This window comes from Epinephelus lanceolatus, chromosome 21, assembly GCF_041903045.1.
Source record: "Epinephelus lanceolatus isolate andai-2023 chromosome 21, ASM4190304v1, whole genome shotgun sequence".
NCBI lineage: Eukaryota > Metazoa > Chordata > Actinopteri > Perciformes > Serranidae > Epinephelus > Epinephelus lanceolatus.
Window position 1 is genome coordinate 9,730,395 of NC_135754.1, and position 24,357 is coordinate 9,754,751.

The following is a 24,357-nucleotide window of genomic DNA, read 5'->3' on the forward strand; positions in this document are numbered from 1 at the left end:
TGGAGTTGATAGTGTACCCATAGGCGGATTATGAGACAATGGGCCCCTGGGCATAGATATGCAAAAGGCCCCACCACCTCTCCTACATAGGAGCAAGACACAGAGTTTTTGTGGAGGTTTTGCACCTCTTTGGTTTTTATTTTGTTTCTTATTAGTCATTTTGTGTCTCCTTGTGGTTGTTTGGTGGGCCTTTGTAGTTCCTTTGCATCATTTTGTAGTCAGTTTGTGTCTCTTTGTAGTTCCTTCGCATCTTTTTGTAGTTGATTTGTGTCTCTTTCTCTTTTTGGATTGTTTTGTGTCTCTTTGTAGTTCCTTTGCACCTAGGGTGACAAGACGTTTAATCCAAGCAGTTGTCCCGAATCCCGAATCCTGCCCCAATTGTCCCAAAAATGACACTAGAGCAGAGTCTGGAGTAGTTATTGCCTGATAAGACATTAAAAACTGATCATGGTCGTTGAGTCGTCCTGCAGCTCCCGCCGGCTGCACATTGGCTGCAGCAGTTCCTTCATGAATTATGGGTGTTGTAGTTTTTAAATTGTGTACAGCAGTGGCAATGAAGTAGATGAAGAGAGCGCAAGTTGCAGCCACGAGGACAGGCAAAGCGCAGGCAGCCATGAGAAGGAGTGATTTGCATGTTGCAGTGCAGCCTCTTGTTCTAACTGTTCAAAACTGTTCCACAAACTGATACGCCTGTAACAAATGTACCAGGCGTCTTTTATTTTGTTAGTTTTTTTCTTTTATTGAGTTTAAAATAAAACGAGAAATTGGAAAAGAGGAAAATAAATTGTTAAAATTAAACGTGCAACGTGGAGGATTTAGGGCGATTTTGTGGCATCTAGCTGCGAGGATTGCAAATTGCAACCAGCTGAAACTACTCCCGGTTAGAATTCAGTCTTATTTTTCAGAGGGTTTTTACCAGGAGCAAAATCACCTACAGAGGTCTCTTCATCTCAAAATCAAAAGGAACAGGTAATTGAAACTGCTAAAAAACACTGAATAAAGCAGTTTCATGTTACAAATCAGTGTTTCTAGGACGATAATAGGCTCATTGGAAATGGGCCGCCAGCCCAGCACCAGGTGATGTGTGCTCACCTTTTTTCTTTCTAATGACTGAAGATCCAGACATTTAGAGGGTTTTTACGCGGAGTTATCCATAGAGGTGTCTTCCTCTCCAAAACAAATTGACCTGTTGATTTAAACCTTTAAAAACACTGAAGCAAGCAGAAAATCATTTTTTTCCCCGACACTAAAAAAAACACACTTATTATATTTCATTTCTGCCAATATATTCCCCTAAATCCTACACACTGGACCTTTAGGATAGGTAGATCATTCTTTATTAGTCCCACTGTGAGGAAATATGCATCATTACAGCAGCAAAGCATACACTACAAAACAAGAAGCATCAGTAGAAAAAAACAAAAAAGCAAGATACATTCATAAATAAGTAAACAGTAAGAAAAAGCAAAATGTAATTAATACATAGACTGAATGGCTGAATGTGCATCATTGCACAAAGGAAATTAGATAATCCACAGTTTATTGTATACTGATATTGCAGGAATGATAACCGCCAGTTTTGATATGTGGTGTTGGTTGTAAAGTCTGACAACAGCAGGAAGTTACTGTTAATTTTAACTAAAACAATTCAACTGTTAGTTTACCCAATACTTCTTATTATTATCAGTTACGATTAGCAAGCTATTTTACCTATCAGTCCATTAGGTTAAGATAACTATTCCAACTGTTTATAAATTACTTTGATCTAACCATTTAGATAATTTGTCCATATCTATTTTCAGCTAATTATTTCAACTTCTCTGTGTTCTAACTAGTCTCCTAACTAGTTTTCATGCACTCACAATGACAGCTTGTGGCTTTAAGTTTCAACTGACTCAGGTTGGTAGTTTATTGTTTATTCTGACACTAAATTAGCTAAAGATCAGCATCACAATAATTGGGTGCTCTATCTGGGTGTTTTCCTCTAAAAAACAAATTATAACTAATCATTTTTTGTCAAATTAGTTGAGCTACTTCATCTACTTCATCTTTACACATACTCCTGTTTAGAGGGATTATAAACTTGATTACCTTGACCTTTTTTTCTGTCTTGGTCAGGGGTAATGCTCTGCGGCAGGGATCTGCATGGAGAGGGTCCAGAGGGCTTATGGCTTTGCTGCTGGTCGTTCTATCTGTGTGCGTGGTGGCTATGTGGCTGTACGTGATCTCACTGGACAGTGACATCACAGAAACACTTGTTCGTCAGGGTGAGCTGGTCTCTCTCCAGCCCAGAGTCTTCACCATCCAGTGCTCTGATGACTACGACAACTACAAACGCTACCCAGGTGGGGCTATGGTCCGATCACTGTACTGTGTGAGGCGATCAGCTGACACCTCTCTGCTAAGTAAACAAGACTGAGACAGATTAAAGCCTAGCCTACTTGATAAATACCGTGCTCCAGTGGCATGTTCCTGGTGTTGGATTCTGCTTTGTCCTTTCAGTAGTGTCACATGATTAATTTACAATTGTTTTCTCAGACACTATCATCTTTAATTTCTGTGAATTCTATTATCATTATTATCATTATAAAAACACTAAAACTGGAGATTAAAGGGGGAGAAAGTCTTGAAAACTTAAATTCTAACCATTTTCTCCTGATTCTGAAACAGTGTGGAAATAATCCACTAGATGGTAGTATAGCACAAGCCTACCTCAGCAAAATATTACTATATATTTGACCAGTGGACCAACTGCAACCAAAAGAGCAGTGAAGTAGTAAGTAAGTAAGTAAATACTAACCAGTTTGTTTGTGTGTGCACTTAAATACAAGGCTAAAAAGCCAAGAGTTCTCAAACACACCTCAGCTTCCTACACTGAGATGTGTCCACACCCATGTAGAGTGGCTGTGGTTGGAGTAGTGAGCAGAATTTTAAGTGGAAAGAGGCAGCAGTGATGACTATTTGTTGAAATGAGGCATGCTTGACTATAAAGGGAAAAGTGTAGTTTTTCCCCAAATTAAGGTAAAAGTAAGACAATACTGAAATTCAAAAATAAAAACATTGCATAAAAGTTTATCCTTGGATGTGAAATTAGTTGTTTTACAAAACAATCCCAATTCAGAAACCCTTCGCAGACATGGAATACTTAAAGGGAACCTACTGTATATTGCTTTTCCTTATTTTCTGTCATATATCTCTATGTATCAGCCCTGTGATAGTCTGACAACCTGATGTGATAGTCTGGTGTACCCTGCCTCTCACCTCATGCTATAGGGCCGCTACGAAGTCCCTTCTTCTTGCATTTTCATTTTTACACAGAACCAAACACTAGCTGCATCATTCCACTCCAGTGTGTGAATTTAGACAGCATCCCAGCATTGTGGAATCAAAAGAGGCGTGACGGGCGTGACATGTAACACAACAGTGCTGGCCTCTAGTGTGACACATAACATACGTATTGGCAGTGCTTTATAAACAATAACACCTTCAATATGATGTGATGGTCCCCCCATTCCATGGTTGCACCTTTTATACAGAATGGCAAGGCGGCAAAACGGCGTTGAATTCCTGACTTGAAGAGGTGGGGAAAAGGAGCTTCTGTTTATCAGACCAGACCAAGCGGCAACCTCCAGAGATGACAAGTGAAGCCAATGCGGAAGTGCCAAAAGCTGCAGTTCGTTGAATGGCCACTTGAGGCAGGCTCCAAAAGCGAGTCAATCCCCATAGACCCCCATGTTAAAATGCTCAACTTTACAGCAGAAATAAACATGTGTACAGCCTGGTACAAAAAATGGTTTTGGTCTCTATAGACGAATTTGGCGAGCGATTTATGTATGCCGCCATCTTGCGGCGGCGCCATTGCTGCGGTGACGTGTCAGTCATCAATTCATTATGCTGTCATTGTGAAGTGACTCTCTACAAAGACAGCATCATGAATAGCTGGATTGATGATGTTAGACAGTGGCCTCCGGTAACTGATGAAGGTATCTTAAATGAGTACCGATATTAATTTAGAAATTAATCATTTGTTTGAGTGATAAGCAGGAAAGATTAGAGTAATAGGGAGATAATAGACTGTATCATTAAACACTGTGTAATATAACGTTAGCATACGTTACGTGTGCTGACGTTAGCAAGCTAGCAGCATGACATTTAATCATTATGGACAGGCTAAGTGACCGTCACATCATATTGAAGGCGATCACCTTCAATATGATGTGATGGTCATCTAAAAGGCGGTGTAAAATTCGCCCGACCCATCCAGAGCTCAGGTAATTTTGACCCTCAATCAGAGACCTGTAATTGACGTTTTTCTGGTCATCGGAGGCCAGGCGTTCAATAAAATATTCTAGAATACCTAAAACAAAACACAAACACGTGTTGCTGTTGTTTTTAGTCACGTAGCCTGTCCATAATGATTAAATGTCACGCTGCTGGCTTGCTAACATCAGCACACGTAACGTATGCTAACGTTATATTACACAGTGTCTATTATCTCCCTATTACTCTAATCTTTCCTGCTTATCGCTCAAACAAATGATTAATTTCTAAATCGGAACTCATTTAAGATACCTTCATCAGTTACCGGAGGCCACTGTCTAACATCATCAATCCAGCTATTCATGATGCTGTCTTTGTAGAGAGTCACTTCACAATGACAGCATAATGAATTGATGACTGACACATGTCACCGCAGCAATGGCGCCGCCGCAAGATGGCGGCATACACAAATCGCTCGCCGAATTCGTTTATAGCTGATTTCCCATTTCATGACACGGGGGGTGAATTTTTTTTATAACTAGCCGCTGGCTGTCTGCTAGGTGTCATCTCAGCTAATTCGCAAATCATTGAACCTGACCTCAGCTGTGTTTGTGCCTTTTGGATATTTTGTTTCGTGAGGGAGCTGGCACCAAGGGGGAGCATGAGTGGGTGCAACCAACACCACAGGGCTAGCCAACGTAGCGTAGCTTGTTAGCCTAGCTTGTTAGCCTTAGCTAACTTAGCAGCTTTGAGCAAGGTGGGTGTCTTTAAGCAACCAGGCTTCATTTGACTCGCCTTTTTGCCCATTTTTGATTGGCCGGGAGTTTGGCAGAGTCAGGCACTGCCAAGATGGTGATCACGGTGACCATGTCCATATTTTTATATGGTCTATGGACCAGACGTGAGGCAAGAATTAGCTAGCTAGTGGATGCTGCAGTTCCTCCACCTTTCTCCCAGCCACTAAGAGACCATTCATTAGGTGTAGAGTGGGCCGCAGGTCCAGACATGGACAGTCAGTAACAGATGGAGCAACTTGAATTACCCCGGCAAAAACCGCAGCGAAGGGGTTCACAGCATGAACAAGGTCTGACTAGTGTAACGGCAGCAACAGAAAGTTTGCTAATCCAGTGGGGAGTTTGTACTGGGCTGGTTGACTTCCAGTTGCTATAGGTCCATGTCCTCAGACCACCAATCGTTGTCTCCTCTTTCACTTCGGCTTTGTTTTTCTTGAAACGGATATAATGTCAGGTAACTCATAAATTACCTCAGTAAAAGCGCCAACTTATTTCCACCACGGCATTTGAATTATATTGACTCAGGCATAAAAAAAAACATCAATTAACATTTTTAAAAAAAGATCTGTCTATCCATCTATCTATCTATCTAGCTATCTATCTGTCTAAATTATATCTACATCTACATTTTTCCCCCACCTTTACTGCCTAATTTCTGTACAACTTGAACCAGTTTTGAAACTATCCTTGGTAGAAAAAAGAAGAGAACAAATTGGAAATTTGTCTTATTAACATTTAGGCTGCTGGGAATTCAAATTGTGCATCTCCAGTGTGTAAAGAAGACAAAGTGGGAGGCTCAGACTTCGAGTAATAAATTATAACCGTCAAGAAGTTGGAGGGCAGGCCCTAATTTTGCGGCATTAATGAGCAGAATGCCAATAAACTCCCTACGTTGCGCTTTGTGTTGCCTCTAGCCACTTTTTCTCGCTGCTACTGGGCACAAATCCTCCAAAACCAGAGAATACTGCACCAAGATATTCTGCTATTATTTTCCTAATCCTCTCACGTGTCTCTATCAGGATGCACCCCTCAGAAGTGTGGCCGTGCGGTCACAGACAGCGTGGTGACGAGGGAGGAAGCTCAGGTTCTCAGGAGGTAAACAGTGTCATACAAAGTGCAGCATGTCTCATGTCGTCGTTTCTCCATTCACTGTCTTATATCTCTGCAGTGCAGCTGAATTATTCTGAATGCTTCTGTCTCTGACACACAGGCTGGCTGAGAGAGGGATGGCGCTGGCTGGGTCAGAGGGAGGAGTGAGTATACCGCCAAATTAAATTGTTGGAATAATTTCACAGGAAGGCAGGGATTAAAACATACCCGGTCTATGTTTGCTTGACTGAATGGTGTTTATTTAATCAGAAGCTGCTTGTTTTTTGTAGTGTTTATCTCTTTATAGGTCATTTGCTTTTATTGTTTTTACATGTTTTTACCCCTCATTAAACATTTTTGCTGACTGACTTCCAGAGTAACACATAGTTCATTTAAGAATTACCACACACAAATTCAAAATAAACTGCAGTGTGTGTTCATGGTAATGAAGGAACATGTCACCGAGTGCAAAAGAATGGCTCATTGATGTTTTTCTAGTAAATTTTGTACAACAGTGGAGCGCTATGGCACAGAGGAAGAAGATATATCAGGCTTTGATACACAGATAACACAGTTAGCAGGATCCATTCATTGTTGGTTTTTGTGTTTTCATGGGATTTGTTGATAATAAGCAGAATATAAAATACCAGCCTTATTCTTTAAAGGATGGGTCCATCTACATTCTTTTCTGTTTTTTTTTTTTTTTTTTTTTAATGGAAAATTCCACCCAGTTGATAGCAAAAAGCTGTGACATAGCTAACAGTGCCAAAGTCCTCCCCCTTCTCACCTCCACACATGGCGTTCGCTGACAGCGCAAACATACAGAGTGAGAAAAGTGTTAGCTTGGAAGATTCAATAAAACACTGCATTTGTATTGTATGAACACATTTATAGTGGCATAGGGTGTTCAGGACGCTCCTAGTTTGTGAAAGCAGATAGAAGTAACAGGGTAGAGAAGGTAAGCAATTTACTGCTGTAGGTGCCACATTAGTTCAGTTCCGAAGTCACACAATATCCCAAACTAATGAACACATCAGAGGCAGTGGTGGACAAGCCTCCTAAAAAAAGACCATCTAAAAACAAAACAAGAACCCATCAATTTAAATGTATGCTATACATTCACCGGCCATGTTATTAGCAATCCCTGTTAAATTGCTTGTTAACGCAAATAGCTAATCAGTCAATCACATGGCAGCAACTTAATGCACTAAGGCATGTAGACATGGTCAAAATGACCTGCTTCAGTTCAAATCAAGTAGCAGAATGCGGAAGAAAGGTGATTTAAGTGACTTTGAACGTGGCATGGTTGTTGGTGAAGTATGATGAACTGACAACACACAAGTCTAGTAAGTATGTACAATACTGACTACAACATATACATATCACTGATACAGTCCTTCAAACACAAAGTAAGTTGTGCAAAAGCGTTATGAGATAACAGAGTAATTCACTGTTTCTAATTCCCATCAACAGGTCTCCTTTCCCTACATAAAAAATAGCACCTGATTTATTGTCAGAATAAATATGATAGGCCAGCTGTACCGTAGAAACCACCAATAAACCTGAGTCAGATATGGATTACTAGTATCAGCCTAAAAAGCCCATATTTGTAAACAACTTAGCAGCATACTGTGTGCTTCATATCTTTCTGACTCCCCGCTGTAATGATCCTCTGTTGACACTAGAAGGCAGACTGGCACAATAAGCACAGCTCCAGCATGATGAGCTGAAGTCTGCTTGTCCCTGGCATGCCCTACCCCCTGCTCTCCGTCCGCAGCAGGCCAGGCCCTCAGCCATTAAAGGAACTGTTTATGGAGTGTTAAGACACTTAAGTGAAGGGAGGGGAAGCAACGGGAGGGGCTTCAGAGAAAATGACTTTCATTTTCTGGCTTGTGGAAAACAGAGCAGTGTCCCAAAGGAGTTAGCAAGCAATAACAAGCAAAGGACAGAGTGAAGCTGCACAGAAAGGCCGCCGAGGGAACAGCGCTAAACTCTGAAACAGTGACAGTGCCATGCATGTAGCGGTGTCAAACTGATTTGTCATTTGCACCAATATCTGTTTCTTTTGACCCCTGCAGGCTTCCATACTGGACCTGCACTCTGGAGCGTTGTCAATGGGCAAGCAGTTTGTAAACATCTACAGGTGGGAAAGATGTTGCCTTTATGTGTTCTTCTCTGTCTGGGTCAACAGTATTTTTATGCCTGCAGGAATGTCATTCTGCATTATATGTACCGTTTGCAGAACCAGAATATGCAGTTAGTCATTAATCTTACTGAAGTGGGTCCCTGTGAGCTGTCTTCTTCAGGTCCAGTGACCCATACGACCCTCATTCATCACTGCCAGCAGAACCCAGCTTTATTCGGATCAGCTGTTCCTCTCTATCCCTCTCCCTCCCTCATACCTCCTGCCTTCATTCATTTCTCCCTTCAGTTCTCTCTCTCGTCCCACTGGGCAGGTGGCTGACACGGAATCCTCAGGGACCGTGTGGCAGATTTTAATCAGGAAGTGATGACGATAGCACTCCCACCCTGCTTCCCACACTTCACCCCTCACAGGGGACTTCCTCATGTGAAGCAGTCAGACGTTCACTATCTGCTGTGTTTGGACGGCTGGGTGGCACACCCGTCTGGGCAATGATGCACTGTGCCGTGCTGCGATATGTTAATTTATGCTAACAGATCCAATCTCCTCTGCTCTCTTTTCCCCTTCTGCCGCGTTTGTGCTTGTGTTTCTGTCTGTCTGCTCATGTGTCTCTGATTGGCTTTGTCTACGGTCGGAACTGTCTCTCTGTGATTGTGTGACTGCAGGTACTTTGGGGATCAGATCGGGGATGTGTTCACACAAGAGGATTTCCAGCTTTACAGGTGACTAAAGAACCTTAATTAAAGATCAGCCATGCATTTATTAGAAATTCTCAAGAGTTCTGCTTCGAAATTAGATACCTGACATTTTTTGAAAAGTGACAGAAACTCAAATGATGGTACTTTGTGCACAATGATAGCATACATAACTGCTTATTAGCATGTAATGATGTTGTTGGACAACAAAATAGCTGTATTGATTTTTATGCCCATCATGTATACATACACCTCTTGGATGATTGAATATACACCAAAAAAACAACAACATGAGCACCCAAATAAAAAGATACTGATGCTGATAGCAGTGTTTGTATAGATATTACTCTTCATAAACCCTCAGCTGCTGAACTATAGTGGAGGCATCCTCTGAGTGAGTGTTGCTCACACACACACACATGGACAAAATTGTTGGTACCCTTCTGTTAAAGACAGAAAAACCCACAATGGTCACTGAAATAACTTAATAACTTGAAATAACTGACAAAAGTAATAATAAAAATGTACTGAAAATTAACTAATGAAAATCAGTCATTGCTTTAGAATTGTGGTTCAACAGAATAATTTTAAAAAACAAACTAATGTAACTGGCCTGGACAAAAATGATGGTACCCTTAGAGAAGATTGAAAATAATTTGACCATAGGGACATGTTAACCTAAGGTGTGTCCTGTAATTAGCATCACAGGTGTCCTCAAACGTGTATTCAGTCAGTCTGGGTGAAAAGTAATCACTGTGCTGTTTGATATCATGATGTGTACCATACTGAACATGGACCACAGAAAGGTAAGGAGAGAGCTGTCGCAGGAGATTAGAAAGAAAATTATTGACAAGCATGTTAAAGGTAAAGGCTATAAGACCATCTCCAAGCAGCTTGATGTTCTTGTGACTACAGTTACACATATTATTCAGAAGTTCAAGGTCCACAGGACTGTAGCCAACCTCCCTGGACGTGGCCGAAAGAGGAAAATTGATGACAAATTGAATTGATAATACGAATAGTAACCAAAGAGCCCAGAACAACTTCCTAAGAGATTAGAGGTGAACTCCAAGGTCAAGGTACATCAGTGTCAGATTGCATCATCCGTCGCTGTTTGAGCCAAAGTGGACTGAATGGGAGACAACACCATTGTTGAAAGCAAATCATAAAAAAGCAAGACTGGAATTTGCCAAAATGTATATTGACAAGCCACAAAGCTTCTGGGAGAATGTCATTTGGACAGAAGAGACAAAGCTGGAGCTTTTTGGCAAGTCACATCAGCTCTATGTTTGCAGATGCAAAAATGAAGCATATAAAGAAAAGAACACTGTACCAACTGTGAAACATGGAGGAGGTTCAGTAATGTCCTGGGGCTGCTTTGCTGCATCTGGCACGGGGTGTCTTGAATCTGTGCAGGTTGCAATGAAATCTCAAGATTATCAAGGCATTCTGGAGTGAAACGTGCTGCCCAGTGTCAGAGAGCTTGGTCTCAGTCGCAGGTCATGGGTCCTTCAACAGACCCAAAACACACAGCTAAAAACACCCAAGAATGGCTAAGAACAAAACATCTGTAGGAGGAGCTGAAACATGCAGTCTGGAGAAGGCACCCTTCAAACCTAAGACAGCTGGGGCAGTTTGCTCATGAGGAGTGGGCCAAAATACCTGTCGACAGGTGCAGAAGTCTCATTGAGAGTTACAGAAATTCCCTGATGGCAGTGATTTTGTGTCTAAGTGAATAATGGGAACAACAATTTTTGAAATTGTTCCAGTACTGAGGGAGAACGCTGCAGTCTGCAGCCCCGATTCAAGCTGCAATGTAACCACTCAGGCATTTGTGCGCTATCAATGTACATCCACTATAACTGCATGTTTTTGCCACTGACATGCCCAGATTATTGTTCTAAAGCCCCTTTCTCACTGCACAAAAAATCCAACATGTCAAATGACTCTGTAGTAGTCACGGGTATTTATCGGTTCCAGCTGCGATTGGCAGTGATGGAAATGTGACACCCTGGTGGATGCGCTTATTTTAGCCCATTTGCCAATTTGTTGCATTGATAACCTGCCAGAAAATCCTGTCTGTCTCCACCCAGGCAGGCCTCAAACATTGCTCCAAATTAATCAGCCCTGAGTTTAATAGACTGAATCAGAGATCTAAAAAAAAAAAAGATGTTGTGGGGGGTTGTGTTTAAAAAAAACAAACTGCACCAATTTCGGTGGTAAAATAGTGTAACTGTATGTCAACATTATGGAAAGAATCCCTACACTGATAGACCTTTTAGTTCAAGATTAAGATCCACCTCAAAACCACCATTCCCACCATCACCATTGCCAAACCCACCAGACTCCATTTACACAAACAATAATTTTATCATTGTAAAACACACTTCATTCAAAGTCGTTGGAAACAAAATACAGCTCACAAAAGCCATTTTGATTTATCTTTCACTGTTACAACAATTACCAACTCTGGTTTGGTTGAAGTAAGCCCTTAATTCACCCAGTTAGATGTGAAAATATGCTGGCTCTATACATGCTAAAATTACTGTTGACTTAGATGGAGTCTGGTGGGTTTGGCAATGGCGATTTTGGGTCTGTTTCTGGTTAACAAAAAGGATCTTGCTCCTTAACAAAAACGTTGACCTCTGTGGGAAACCCTTTCATAAGTTGTCATACACAGTGTTACCGGATAGCTACATTACTGCCTCTCACTCAATACTGGACCAGTTTCAAGAATTGTTATTCCTATTAGTCACTGAGACACAAAAACATTGGAAAATAGGGTCCGGGTTAAAATATACCAAACTTACTTTTTAAAAACTTGAGTAAAATCTTTCAATCTGACATGTTGGGTCTGTTTTTCACCGTTAGAAATGTACGCGGGCGAATCCAGACAGCTATTGCTGAGACGTTTGGTTTGGACCCAAGTCTGATGTACCTCACCAAGCCCACCTTCTTCTCCAGAATCAACAGCACGGCAGCCAAGACCCAACACGATGAGTACTGGCACCCACACATAGATAAGGTAATGCACAAAAACAGACCCCTACTACCTTTAGATGCACTGATCTGGTACATTTGGACTGTACATGGGTGATAGTGTCTTCATCAAACAGATGATGTATTGGCTAGATGCAAATCCTGAATCTAATTTTTACAACTGTTACTGGGAGCAAAAAAAATCCTCAATGAAACAGAACAGATCTCATCTGCTTCAATTAAATGGGCTGATGGTGGTCATCTTGATATCTTGAATGGATTGTCTGAACCTGAAAGCAAAGTTCTCAATTTACAAGCTAATCTACTTTCCAGCCTCCCCTATGTTCATGAGGTTTGGGACTGGCTGAAAGTTTTCAGATGCAAGATGCTTGTGTGCTGTAATGGAGCAGTGGTTCTGTCAAGAATTCACTCAGAACTTATCCAAGAGTTCTCTTTTTACATTTTACACCATTCCTGCTGTCTTTTGATTAACTTTACAGTTTTGTAATCATGAAAGAAAGATGGACATTAAAAGGAATTTCCAGGCCAGGTCTGCACTAGCTTTGCCTCAGCTGGCAAAAAATTATAATGCTCATTATTACCATGCAGTGAACTTAGCTAATGAGCAAAGTAACGAAGACTAACGAAGCTTGGTTTGACTTGATTGAAATATGCTTATCCTCCTTTCAAAAGGCAGGAGAATGAACATCAAATGGATACCCTAGTTAAAGTGGTTTCAGCTGTGTTAAACCTAATTATAATACTAGAGGGGTTGTGCAAAGTCACCCCTCTCTATGATGGCACCTCTGAGTGTGGCTGTTTTTAAAAGCTGTAAACACTTTTACCTGAAAGGAACAATTTACCCCAAAATCAAAAACATATTTTTCCTCTTACATGTAGTGCTATTTATCAGTCAAGATTGTTTTGGTGATGGTTGCAGAGTGTCGGAGATATCGGCCATAGAGATGTCTGCCTTCTCTCCAATATAATGGAACTAGATGGCTCTCTGAGCTGGTTACTTAAGTTATTCCACAGACCTTACTGTGAGTAGTTTCCTGTAGGAACTATTTTCTTTCTATTGGACTACCGGCTAACAATATCACTGCACGGAAGAAACTGTGCATCTGCTCATGGACGAGATGCTTGTGATCATGACAGTGCGAGATGTAAACATAATGGTGTCCTCTCTGTAACGTTAGCTAGCTCAGTGATGCTAGGTGAGTTAGCAGTAGATGCATGCTTCCTTCTGTGCAGTGTAGTGCGGTAGAAAGAAAATAGTTCCTACATGAAACTGCTCACAACAAGGTCTGTGGATGATCTCCAGTAACCAGGTCATGATTTCTGGAAAGACACATTGCTCTTGAGGTTTTCAAATATAATTTTTTGGGTGCTTTGAGCACCACAAGTCGAGTGCCATCTAGTTCCATTATATTAGAGAGAAGGCAGATATCTCTACGGCTGATATCTTCAACACTCAGCAACTCACGCCAAAACAATCTAGATGGATAAATAACATTACAGGTAAGAGGAAAAATCTGTATTTTTGATTTGGGGGTGAACTGTCCCTTTAACCATCACTTTAGACGTTTAGTTAGATTTAGCTGAACCAAGAAATAGTTATTTTAAAATATTTCTTGAAACAAATGATAATTCCCTTTAAGACAGAATGTCCCATGCCTCTGTTATCTTATGTTAACTGTTTACATCATACAAATTGTTCATTCTCATAAATATTCAGGGAGTGGAGCTCTTTTTGTCACTGCTTTAATCTTAGTCATTCACTTTGCACTTTGTTCGTTGTTATGAGACGTTCAAGTGGCTCTGGGATTGAGAGAAGACATTGAAGCAAGTCTCAAATAAATGGCTGTCTGTCTGGGGAGAAAAAGTTTCAATGCTGTACAACTTATTTAGTTAAAAAGTGGAAAATGAGTATGATGGGTAACTCTGAAATTGATAGGAATTCATCTGATTGGGAGTATACTTGACATTATTTAATTTTTCTTCTTATCGTCTTACCAAGGCTATGAGAACGGATCATTACAATTTAGCGTAGGAGAACTGATATCCTTAAATTTTAGACTGTAGGCTTGGAGGTATTTATTGCCATTACCTGTGTAATTTGAAGCATCTGTCACAATATTGATTTCTGTCTTCTCTCTTGCTAAATAAGAAAAATAGTGAGAGGAAAAGGAACTAATAGTCCATATTCACTTTGATTGTGGTATTTCTTGGGCTGTAGAGTGTTTGCAGTCGCCTTTCTCATATTAATATTTGTCACCTCATCCTCTCCCGCTGGCCCTCGACAGCTGGAAAAATGTAATCTGAAAGGACCCACTTCTCTTCCCCATCTGTCTCTGCCGCCATTTTGGGGCTAATTAGCAAACCCAACCCTCATTTAAATGTAAATGGCCTCTGACGTCTTTGGTGGTGAATTTTCTCCCCATCGATCACATCGCTGATATGGTGTCATAGCACCAGTCGTAATAAGACAGCACGGAGAGTGTGTTTTATCTCATTCGTAGCAGCGATAAACCTGCCTTGGTAATGAAACTGAATTATAGTTGCAGACACTGATGTCAAATATTTTCATTCATGACCTTGGCTTGTCGTGCTGCTGTAGTAAATATATACACCATGTTGTTGATACAGTAATCATCCCTGTGAAATAGCTTCCAGACTTTTTGATGGCATGACTTGCAACAACAGAACTTGAATCAAATTGATGCAATTTGCCTGGCTAGTTAAAATCTGAATTGAGAAAATGTATTCTGGGTGTATCAACTACCGACCAATACTTTTGTCTCAGTTTTATGCTGTATTTTAGCCCTTTTTAGCACATTGTTTTGGTTGTCTGGCCCACAAACTCTGCTCTTAACAACTACATTGTCAACCACAAAAGCCCGACTACCTGCCCAGAGCCACACAGTAGACAGACAAAAGGTGTTTTCGGGCCCAACAGTTCTGGAAACCCTCTAAGAGGAACTGCCCACTGGGGAGCTCCCCCAACAACAACATACCTTCAAGGGCTTTTTAATCCTCCACGCCAGCAATAGCTGTGGCCCAAGGCATTATGTTTTCAGGTTGTGGGTCTGTCCATCTGTATGTACATCTGTCAATGTGTGCGTCTGTCTGTATGTCCCTTTCTCGAGAACAGGATACCTAAAGAAGAACACCTTGAGGGAATTTTTTTAAATTTGGCTCAAACATCACCTTGGACTCAAAGAAGAACTGGTTAGAATTTGGTGCTTGATGATCAAAAGTCAAGGTCCCTGTGACCTCACAAAACAGGTTATTTGGCCATAACTCAAGAATTTGTAAGCTAATTATTACAAAATTTCAGACAAATGTCTAATAGGGTAAAATGATGGAGTGATGACATTTTATATCCTAAAAGGTCAAAGGTCAACTTTACTGTGACATCATAATGTTCTACAAAAACACTTCTCTGGCCATTAATTCAATTCAGCTTTATTTAAAGTGTAAAATCACCATAAACATGGTCTCGAAACACTTTACAGTTCACATAGACAAAATACATTAGAAAAATACAATTTACAGATAAGCACAATTATTTACAAAGAAAAAAAAACAATTAAAAAATACAATAAAAAAAAGTGCTATCAAGTTGTGGCATATGCTTGGGAAAATAAATAGGTTTTTAGTCTTGATTTAAAGATGTCATCAGATTCAGTATCAGATTCAGCATCCCTTAGTGGTTGGGGGAGCCGGTTCCAGAGAAGTGGGGCATGGTGGGAAAATGCTCTACCACCTACTGATTTTTTGTGAACTTTGGGGACTGTGAGGTAGTTACCATTTTGTGAACGGAGAGCACGTGCTGGAACGTATGGAGTGATTAGTTCGGATAAGTATGGGGGTGCTAGGCCATGAAGAGATTTGTAGGTGAGTAAAAGCAGCTTGAAGTCTGATCTGGACTGGATCGGGAGCCAGTGGAGAGTGATTAAAGCTGGGGTTATGTGCTCATATTTCCTGGTTTTGGTAAGTATCCTGGCTGCTGCATTTTGAACAAGTTGTAATTTGTTTGTGCTGCACTGCGGTAGGCCAGAGAGGAGGATATTGCAATAATCTAGTCTAGATGAAACAAAGGCGTGAACTAGGATTTCTGCATCTGAGGTATTTAGGAGGGGACGGATCTTTGAGATCTTGCGTAGATGGAAAAATGCTGTCTGAGTGATTTCCCTGATGTGAGCATCGAAGGACAGAGATGAATCAAAAGTCACACCAAGGTTTTTAACTGTTGATTTTGGGGTGACAACACAGTTATCAGTGTTTAGACTAAGGTCAGTGAGGAGTGGTAGTTGGGTGCTCGGGCCTATGATTAGTAGTTTGGTTTTGTTGGCATTCAGTCGTAAAAAATTTTGTGACATCCAGTGAGTAACAGCAGCTAAGCAGGATTCAAGATTTGTAATTTGGGATTGATTGTCAGGTGTAAGTGGAATGTAAATTTGCGTGTCATCGGCATAACAATGATAGTTAATGCCAAATCTACGAAATATGTCACCAAGGGGCAGTAAGTATATACAAAAGAGTAAGGGACCCAATACAGATCCCTGTGGTATGCCAAACTGCACTAAGGAGGATATGGATGTAGTGTTTTTATATGAGACACAGTGCTTTCTGTCATTCAGATATGATTGTAACCAGGAAAGTGCAGTACCATGGATGCCTACGTGATTGGACAGACGATCTAGCAGAATGTTGTGATCGACCGTATCAAAAGCTGCACTTAAATCTAGGAGAATGAGAAGTGAAGAAGAATTGGAGTGAGATGCAAGGAGAAGGTCATTGGTTATTTTAGTGAGGGCAGTCTCAGTGCTATGTAGTGGTTTGAAACCAGATTGAAAAGGATCGAGGAGGCTATTGCGTGAAAGGTGATCAGTGAGTTGACTGGAGACTATTTTTTCAAAGACCTTTGAGATGAAAGGGAGATTTGAGATTGGTCTGAAGTTGTTGAGAACGTCAGGATCAAGAGTAGGTTTTTTGAGTAGTGGTTTGATTACAGCTGATTTGAAAGAAGTGGGGACAATGCCAGATGAGAGGGACCTGTTAATAATGTTGAGTAGTGGGGTGCCAAGAATCGGAAGGAGTTCTTTAATTAGTTTTGCCGGGAGAGGGTCAAATAAACAGGTTGTAGGTTTAGATGAGAGCAGTAATTTAGAAAACACATCTAGAGAGATGGTCTGAAAGTGCGAGAGTGTCATAGTCTCATCTAAGATTCTTAAAACCGGGCTAGGGGATGGGTTTACATACTTATTAAGTAGATGGCTGCTAATTTCATCTCTGATACAGGAGATTTTGACATTAAAGAACTCAAGAAAATCATCAGCTGTAAATGGAGAGTTGGTATCAGAAGAGGGTTGGCGAGTGAGGTTTGCAACAGTGTTGAACAGGAATTTTGGGTTATTTTTATTTGTGTTAATAAGAGTTGACAGGTAAGAGGCTCTAGCAGCAGAGAGCATATGTTTGTAATCCTGAAGGCTGTCACTCCAAGCTAGTCAGAAAACCTCAAGCTTAGATGAGCGCCATTTACGTTCTAGCTTTCTGCATACGTGTTTTTGTGTGCGTGTGGTGTCAGTGAACCAGGGCGAGTGTTTTTTGGAGCGACGTGTTTTTGTGCGAAGGGGTGCAATGGAATCAAGTGTGGCACTTAAGATTGAATTAAAATCATTTGTGAGGTCATCAAGAGATACAGATTGCTCTGGCAGAGTAGCAAGAGAGTGCGGGAGCAGGTCAGCGAGTTTGGAAATGGTGGAGTCATCAATACGGCGGCTGCTAAAAGTATCAGTATGATTTGACCGCCGGTGTGGCAGGTCGGCTCTAAATTTAATAAGGCAATGATCAGAAAGTGTGGGAGGATATGACAAAACTGACAGGTCGGAGATGTTAATACCATGGGTGAGTACAAGGTCTAGTGTGTTACTATTGGAGTGCGTTTGTTCATGAACCAGCTGAGCAAAACCAAAAGTGTCCGTTAGGGAAGTAAAGGCTTTGGTGAGTGGATCGGTTTTACAGTTAACGCGTATGTTAAAGTCACCAAAAATTATGATGTTATCTGCATGGGTTACGAGGTCAGAAAGAAAATCAGAAAACTCAACCAGAAATGTAGAATAAGGTCCCGCTGGATGATATAACATTAGTTAGCATCTTATCTCAGAAACAGAAGGGGCGACATTTGGTCAGTTTCTGTTTGCATCCGCATCAACAATAAGAACTAGAGCTGAAGTGACACACTGTAAGCTGGCCAACAGTTGGTAAAGCAACATCATTTCTGCTTTAATGAGTCAAAATTGTGTTGTATTTCCATGGTTGCACGTATACTCAGCAAAGCCCGGACCTTACCATTGGTCTGTTTGTCTATGTTTTCTTCCATTTCTTTCATTGAACTGTTTTTTTGTGTTTTGTGTCGTCTGTTGTTTAAACAGCTAACATGATTTTATAAAAAAGAAGTTTCAGGTGCTGCATTGACTCATGTGTTTGTTGCCTGACATCAGACAAAGTTGTCAACTTTTTACACTTGGAGTAGTCAGAGGCAAATGGCAGGTCAGGCAACTGTGTTCAACCAGTAAACATACATGTGTACGTGTTGCCCAGTTACTGTTCATATACATAACTAATGGTTCCTCTCGTGCTGGGAGAGGACTTTATAGAACTGAAAAAGTTCCTCCAGTCCAAAAACAGACATCACTCAATGTTGCCAGATGTGCTCATCTGTACTTGTTAGCAACATGTTTACCATAACAGATTTATACGGGTAGGATACAGGCACTGAGGGCTTCTGCCTACACTCTAGCATACTCTGTTTAAATTGAAACTCAATATTAATTCAACATTGATGTTGAATGTATTAGGGATGAAACAGCCACCGGTTTCACAATAAACTGCAGTAAAATTCTTGACAGTTTGTATTACTATTTCAAATTTTAATTATCATTATCAAACCCTGTTTGATTACAGTGCTTGACAAACTCACAGTAAATACTGTCTAAACAAAGTTATCAACAGTCTGCTAGAGGCAGGCGAAGCATGCAAATGGGTTTGTTTCACTATTACTTGGTTTACAGAGTGGGGATGCAGCAGGTAAACCCAGTGATGATAATCATCATAACTTTGGTTATCATTATCATGATATTAAAATGTTCACATTGTTTGTTCCCCAGAATGTACATTTATTCCTGTGTGTCATCAGCATAATGATTACATTGTCTTGTCTTGGTTGTTATATTCAGCACTTTTGCTTAATGCTTAAAAGCCTACTGCTTCTGTCATAGTTACAGCAATGTAAATATGCAATAGTGCATATAAAATGTGGCAGCAGCCTACAGTTTAGCCGACCATGCCACCTAGCTCTTTCCAGCTTCTGATTTCTGAGCCAATCAATCATGAATCCTATTGTTTCATTGGTTGCAGATGGGTGCTGTCTTCTGCACCTGTTTCACATCCATTTACTTGTGTTAGATGGTGGTGGGATCAGGAATAATGTAGTGTTGAATTAGAGTGTACTGCATGACAGAAATGGCTCCCATTTGGAAGGAGAATACATAATAGCTCATTTGAAATAATATTAAAAAGCTAAAAAGTAAAACCAATTAATTTCTCATTTTATAAATGTAATAATTTGTGAAGCTCGCTGACACTGAATTAAGTTTTGTGGCTTGTGGGGTGCAGCAGGTTCGCTCTCTATTGGCCGCCTGCCACCGGTTAATGCTGTTTCAACATTATCATGTCGTACACTGTGGGCTAATCAAGCACCCCTAGCTGGCAATATATCATAATACCTTTATACAAGTATACATAATGACTCGGCGTCTTAGTCCTCACAGCTTCTGTGTACTTTCCTTTCTCTCTCTTTTCTCCAGAGTTGTTGATGGCATGACTCCAATTTGCTGTATCACCTAGTAAATTAAAACTCAGTTTTTCATTTAATTTGTTCATAACAAATTGTACACAACCCAAAGCATCTCAGTTATCAATGAAAAGGCAGTTTTAGATAAGGGAAGCATTGAGACAGGCAGAGACACAGTCATCCAGACAGATAAACACTGCTCATTTATATGAATTAATTTGTATGTAATGTGAAAAGTTGCATATTGAACTGGTAGAACTCAGATGGAAACACTTATACATGTTGTCTGAACCAGGGTGGTTTGAAGTTGTTTCAGCGATTCATGAAACTCGGCAGTCCATTTTGTTTTTCTTTCTTTGAGGTAAGATCAAGTGAGAGCACTCTGGGTCTAAAATTACTGTTTGACTTTTTGAAAAGGCAGCCATCCTCCTTCCCCGTCAAAACTCACTCTTTGATGTTTCATTAAGGCTACACACTGTATGTCTGAGCTCACTTGGCTCTCATGGATCTGAGCATCTCTTATTAGTGCTGTTGTACTTTGTGCAGCATAAACATCTCACAGCACAGTTCATTTTGCATGAATGAATTTCGCTAAATCTTAAGACGGGGCTCCAGATTGCAGGCCTGCCTTAAGACTACAATCCACTTGAATGCATTAATAGTTGCACCAGTGCGATTTGCAAGTATGCCCACATTTTATACATCAATTTTGAATATAAAGGGGTTCTTATTAGTGCAAATACTTTTTTTAAAATAAGAGAGAAGACCAAACATTGCTCCTTCCAACAAGAATCTCTGACACTGTGTCCACAAACGCAGCTGAGACGCTGCAGTGACTATAAAGTCTTGTATTACACACACATTGTGGTCAAATAGCGCAGTACATTGTACACATGAAGCACCCTTAGAGTATAAAGAATAACATCTGATGTGTGAAGTGATCACGATGCAGCACTGTAAAAGCTTTTTGGAAATTGGTGCTGTGAATGATTTAACAGAAAAGGATTGAGGGAAAAAACAGGGATTAATCTGATCAGAGCTTTATTCTGGCCCCAAAATCAGGCCTAACCCTACATGAACCCACATAGATTCTGTCCAAGCCTGACCCAAGCCCAAACCACGAGACCCCCCCCCCCCCCCCTTTACAGTGCAACCCGTGCCATTTATTTATGAGAACTGCTAGTTTCATGCGCCCTTGTGAAGTGCACTGCTGTTTGTGTCCAGTATGTAAGCAAATCATTACCTAAAACATTTCATTGTTTATAATGGGTTCATGGTACCACAACCCATAAATTATTCATGACGTTATACAGACAATAAGGTCTACATTCAAAAAAACAAAAATAAAAAAAAAAGAGAAATTACAGCCCAGCCCATATCCAGCGACTCGGGTTGGGGTCAGTTGGCTTCTGGGAGAAAATCAAAGCTCTAAATCTAATTGACAGCATTGAGACTTTGTGTGAACAATTTTTAGGAGCTGTATTTTACTCCAGCAATTTAGTGTTGTACTTCAAAATCAGTGCAGCTGAAACATAGATATTCTGAGCATTGGATTGTACACTTCCCATAATGCAATTAAAGAGCATCTATTCATTCACCCAACCTGCCTTGTGTCCGCCCGTATCTTTCAAACTCCAGGCCTCTGATTTGTAACACAATAAATGTTACTCTTATCCTAAGCTGAGATAACCTCAATGGGGTTACATTTTCAGACTCCAAACCTCCCTCGGGAGCCTCAGAAAACATTAAACTGTTTTCATAGGCTGATTAGAGCTCCCCATGACGAGTAAACTGACCTTTTGTTCAGAACCCTTGCTGAGTGCCCTTTTAAGTCTGAACTTACAGTATTTCTCAGTCGCTTATGCTCATTTTTTTAAACATTCTGAACCTTCTCTCAGCTCCAAATGATAATTGTCACAACTGTTTCATGGGACCTCACAACTCTGTACATATCTGCAAAAGGTAGTATCTCACCACAAACATTTCATTCATGCTGGAAAAAAAAAGTAGTTATTGTGTGAGTAAATTGGCTAATGCTGCAAAATATAAAGTCGATTTGTCTTCACGTGAGCCATACTGGTCCAAATGTATAGATGTTTTTTCACCTTGGCAGTCAACCCTGGATATGTATCTTATATACAAATCTCTGCTCAGTTGTGCTTTGTGTTGACACAGACTGCTTACTGTACTACAGGAATGTCAGTTTTGTCGAGCTAATTGCTGTTGTACAGTACAGGCCAAAAGTTTGGACACACCTTCTCATTCAATGCGTTTTCTTTATTTTCATGACTATTTACATTGTAGATTCTCACTGAAGGCATCAAAACTATGAATGAACACATGTGGAGTTATGTACTTAACAAAAAAAGGTGAAATAACTGAAAACATGTTTTATATTCTAGTTTCTTCAAAATAGCCACCCTTTGCTCTGATTACTGCTTTGCACACTCTTGGCATTCTCTCCATGAGCTTCAAGAGGTAGTCACCTGAAATGGTTTTCCAACAGTCTTGAAGGAGTTCCCAGATGTGTTTAGCACTTGTTGGCCCCTTTGCCTTCACTCTGCGGTCCAGCTCACCCCAAACCATCTCGATTGGGTTCAGGTCCGGTGACTGTGGAGGCCAGGTCATCTACCGCAGCACTCCATCACTCTCCTTCTTGGTCAAATAGCCCTTACACAGCCTGGAGGTGTGTTTGGGGTCATTGTCCTGTTGAAAAATAAATGATTGTCCAACTAAACGCAAACCGGATGGGATGGCATGTCGCTGCAGGATGCTGTGGTAGCCATGCTGGTTCAGTGTGCCTTCAATTTTGAATAAATCCCCAACAGTGTCACCAGCAAAACACCCCCACACCATCACACCTCCTCCTCCATGCTTCACAGTGGGAACCAGGCATGTGGAATCCATCCGTTCACCTTTTCTGCGTCTCACAAAGACACGGCGGTTGGAACCAAAGATCTCAAATTTGGACTCATCAGACCAAAGCACAGATTTCCACTGGTCTAATGTCCATTCCTTGTGTTTCTTGGCCCAAACAAATCTCTTCTGCTTGTTGCCTCTCCTTAGCAGTGGTTTCCTAGCAGCTATTTGACCATGAAGGCCTGATTCGCGCAGTCTCCTCTTAACAGTTGTTCTAGAGATGGGTCTGCTGCTAGAACTCTGTGTGGCATTCATCTGGTCTCTGATCTGAGCTGCTGTTAACTTGCGATTTCTGAGGCTGGTGACTCGGATGAACTTATCCTCAGAAGCAGAGGTGACTCTTGGTCTTCCTTTCCTGGGTCGATCCTCATGTGTGCCAGTTTCGTTGTAGCGCTTGATCGTTTTTGCGACTCCACTTGGGGACACATTTAAAGTTTTTGCAATTTTCCGGACTGACTGACCTTCATTTCTTAAAGTAATGATGGCCACTCATTTTTCTTTAGTTAGCTGATTGGTTCTTGCCATAATATGAATTTTAACAGTTGTCCAATAGGGCTGTCGGCTGTGTATTAACCTGACTTCTGCACAACACAACTGATGGTCCCAACCCCATTGATAAAGCAAGAAATTCCACTAATTAACCCTGATAAGGCACACCTGTGAAGTGGAAACCATTTCAGGTGACTACCTCTTGAAGCTCACTGAGAGAATGTCAAGAGTGTGCAAAGCAGTAATCAGAGCAAAGGGTGGCTATTTTGAAGAAACTAGAATATAAAACATGTTTTCAGTTATTTCACCTTTTTTTGTTAAGTACATAACTCCACATGTGTTCATTCATAGTTTTGATGCCTTCAGTGAGAATCTACAATGTAAATAGTCATGAAAATAAAGAAAACGCATTGAATGAGAAGGTGTGTCCAAACTTTTGGCCTGTACTGTATATAGCGCACTGAGCTCCATAGTAAATAAAACGAGTCCATACCCACTGAGTACAGCATACCATACCATGACTTAGTCATACCAAAAATTAGAAAAAAACAACAACATTCGGCCACAGGGGGAGCCACAGCGATCTGTCGCATTTTAGCCATTTCTAAGCATTTTTCTGTTGTTATAGCGCCACCCAGTTGCCAATTAGAGTTAAATTTCTCCAGTCACCTTGAGGCGTCCTGTTCTACATATCTACCAAGTTTAGTAAAAATCGATATGGCGGTTAGGCCTAGATAAGAAATTAGCTCTCTAGCGCCCCCATTTTGTTTGATGGGGTCAATAATGGAGGGGTCCCCTCAGATTATGTGTGGTCATATGCCTACAAAGTTGCGTGGTGATCGGTGAAACCCTTGAGATGTTATACACCTTTATGTGATGAGCCACGCCCTCCGCAATATTCATTGCCTTATAGAAACTCAGTTTTAGTAAGTTATCCAACTTTTGCCAAGAGGGAACTTTAGATATTGGTCCTTAGATTATGTTCACCGAGTTTCATGCAGATCCGTCAAACTTCTAGGAAGAGATAAATTTTAAGTGTTTTTCAAAAATTTCAAAATGGCGGAAAATCTATATAACCAGAAGTTATGGGTTCTTGGGGCACATTTGTTCCTCATGAGGAGAGGCATC

The 24,357-nt window shown here is 40.8% G+C and overlaps 1 protein-coding gene across 3 annotated transcripts in view; it reads left to right on the forward strand.

Moving 5' to 3' along the window:
• ogfod3 (2-oxoglutarate and iron dependent oxygenase domain containing 3) overlaps positions 1–24,357 on the forward strand; it is a 45,908-nt gene that overhangs the window by 382 nt on the left and 21,169 nt on the right. For all 3 annotated transcript variants that reach the window (XR_004500792.2, XR_004500793.2, XM_033611213.2), the window contains exons 2-7: positions 2,119–2,345; positions 6,074–6,149; positions 6,265–6,307; positions 8,222–8,286; positions 8,952–9,008; positions 11,853–12,006. Coding sequence is in view for 1 of the 3 variants with exons in the window: in XM_033611213.2 (XP_033467104.1) it covers positions 2,119–2,345; positions 6,074–6,149; positions 6,265–6,307; positions 8,222–8,286; positions 8,952–9,008; positions 11,853–12,006 (622 nt within the window). In the remaining 2 variants the exon portion in view is untranslated. The remainder of the gene's footprint in view (positions 1–2,118; positions 2,346–6,073; positions 6,150–6,264; positions 6,308–8,221; positions 8,287–8,951; positions 9,009–11,852; positions 12,007–24,357) is intronic.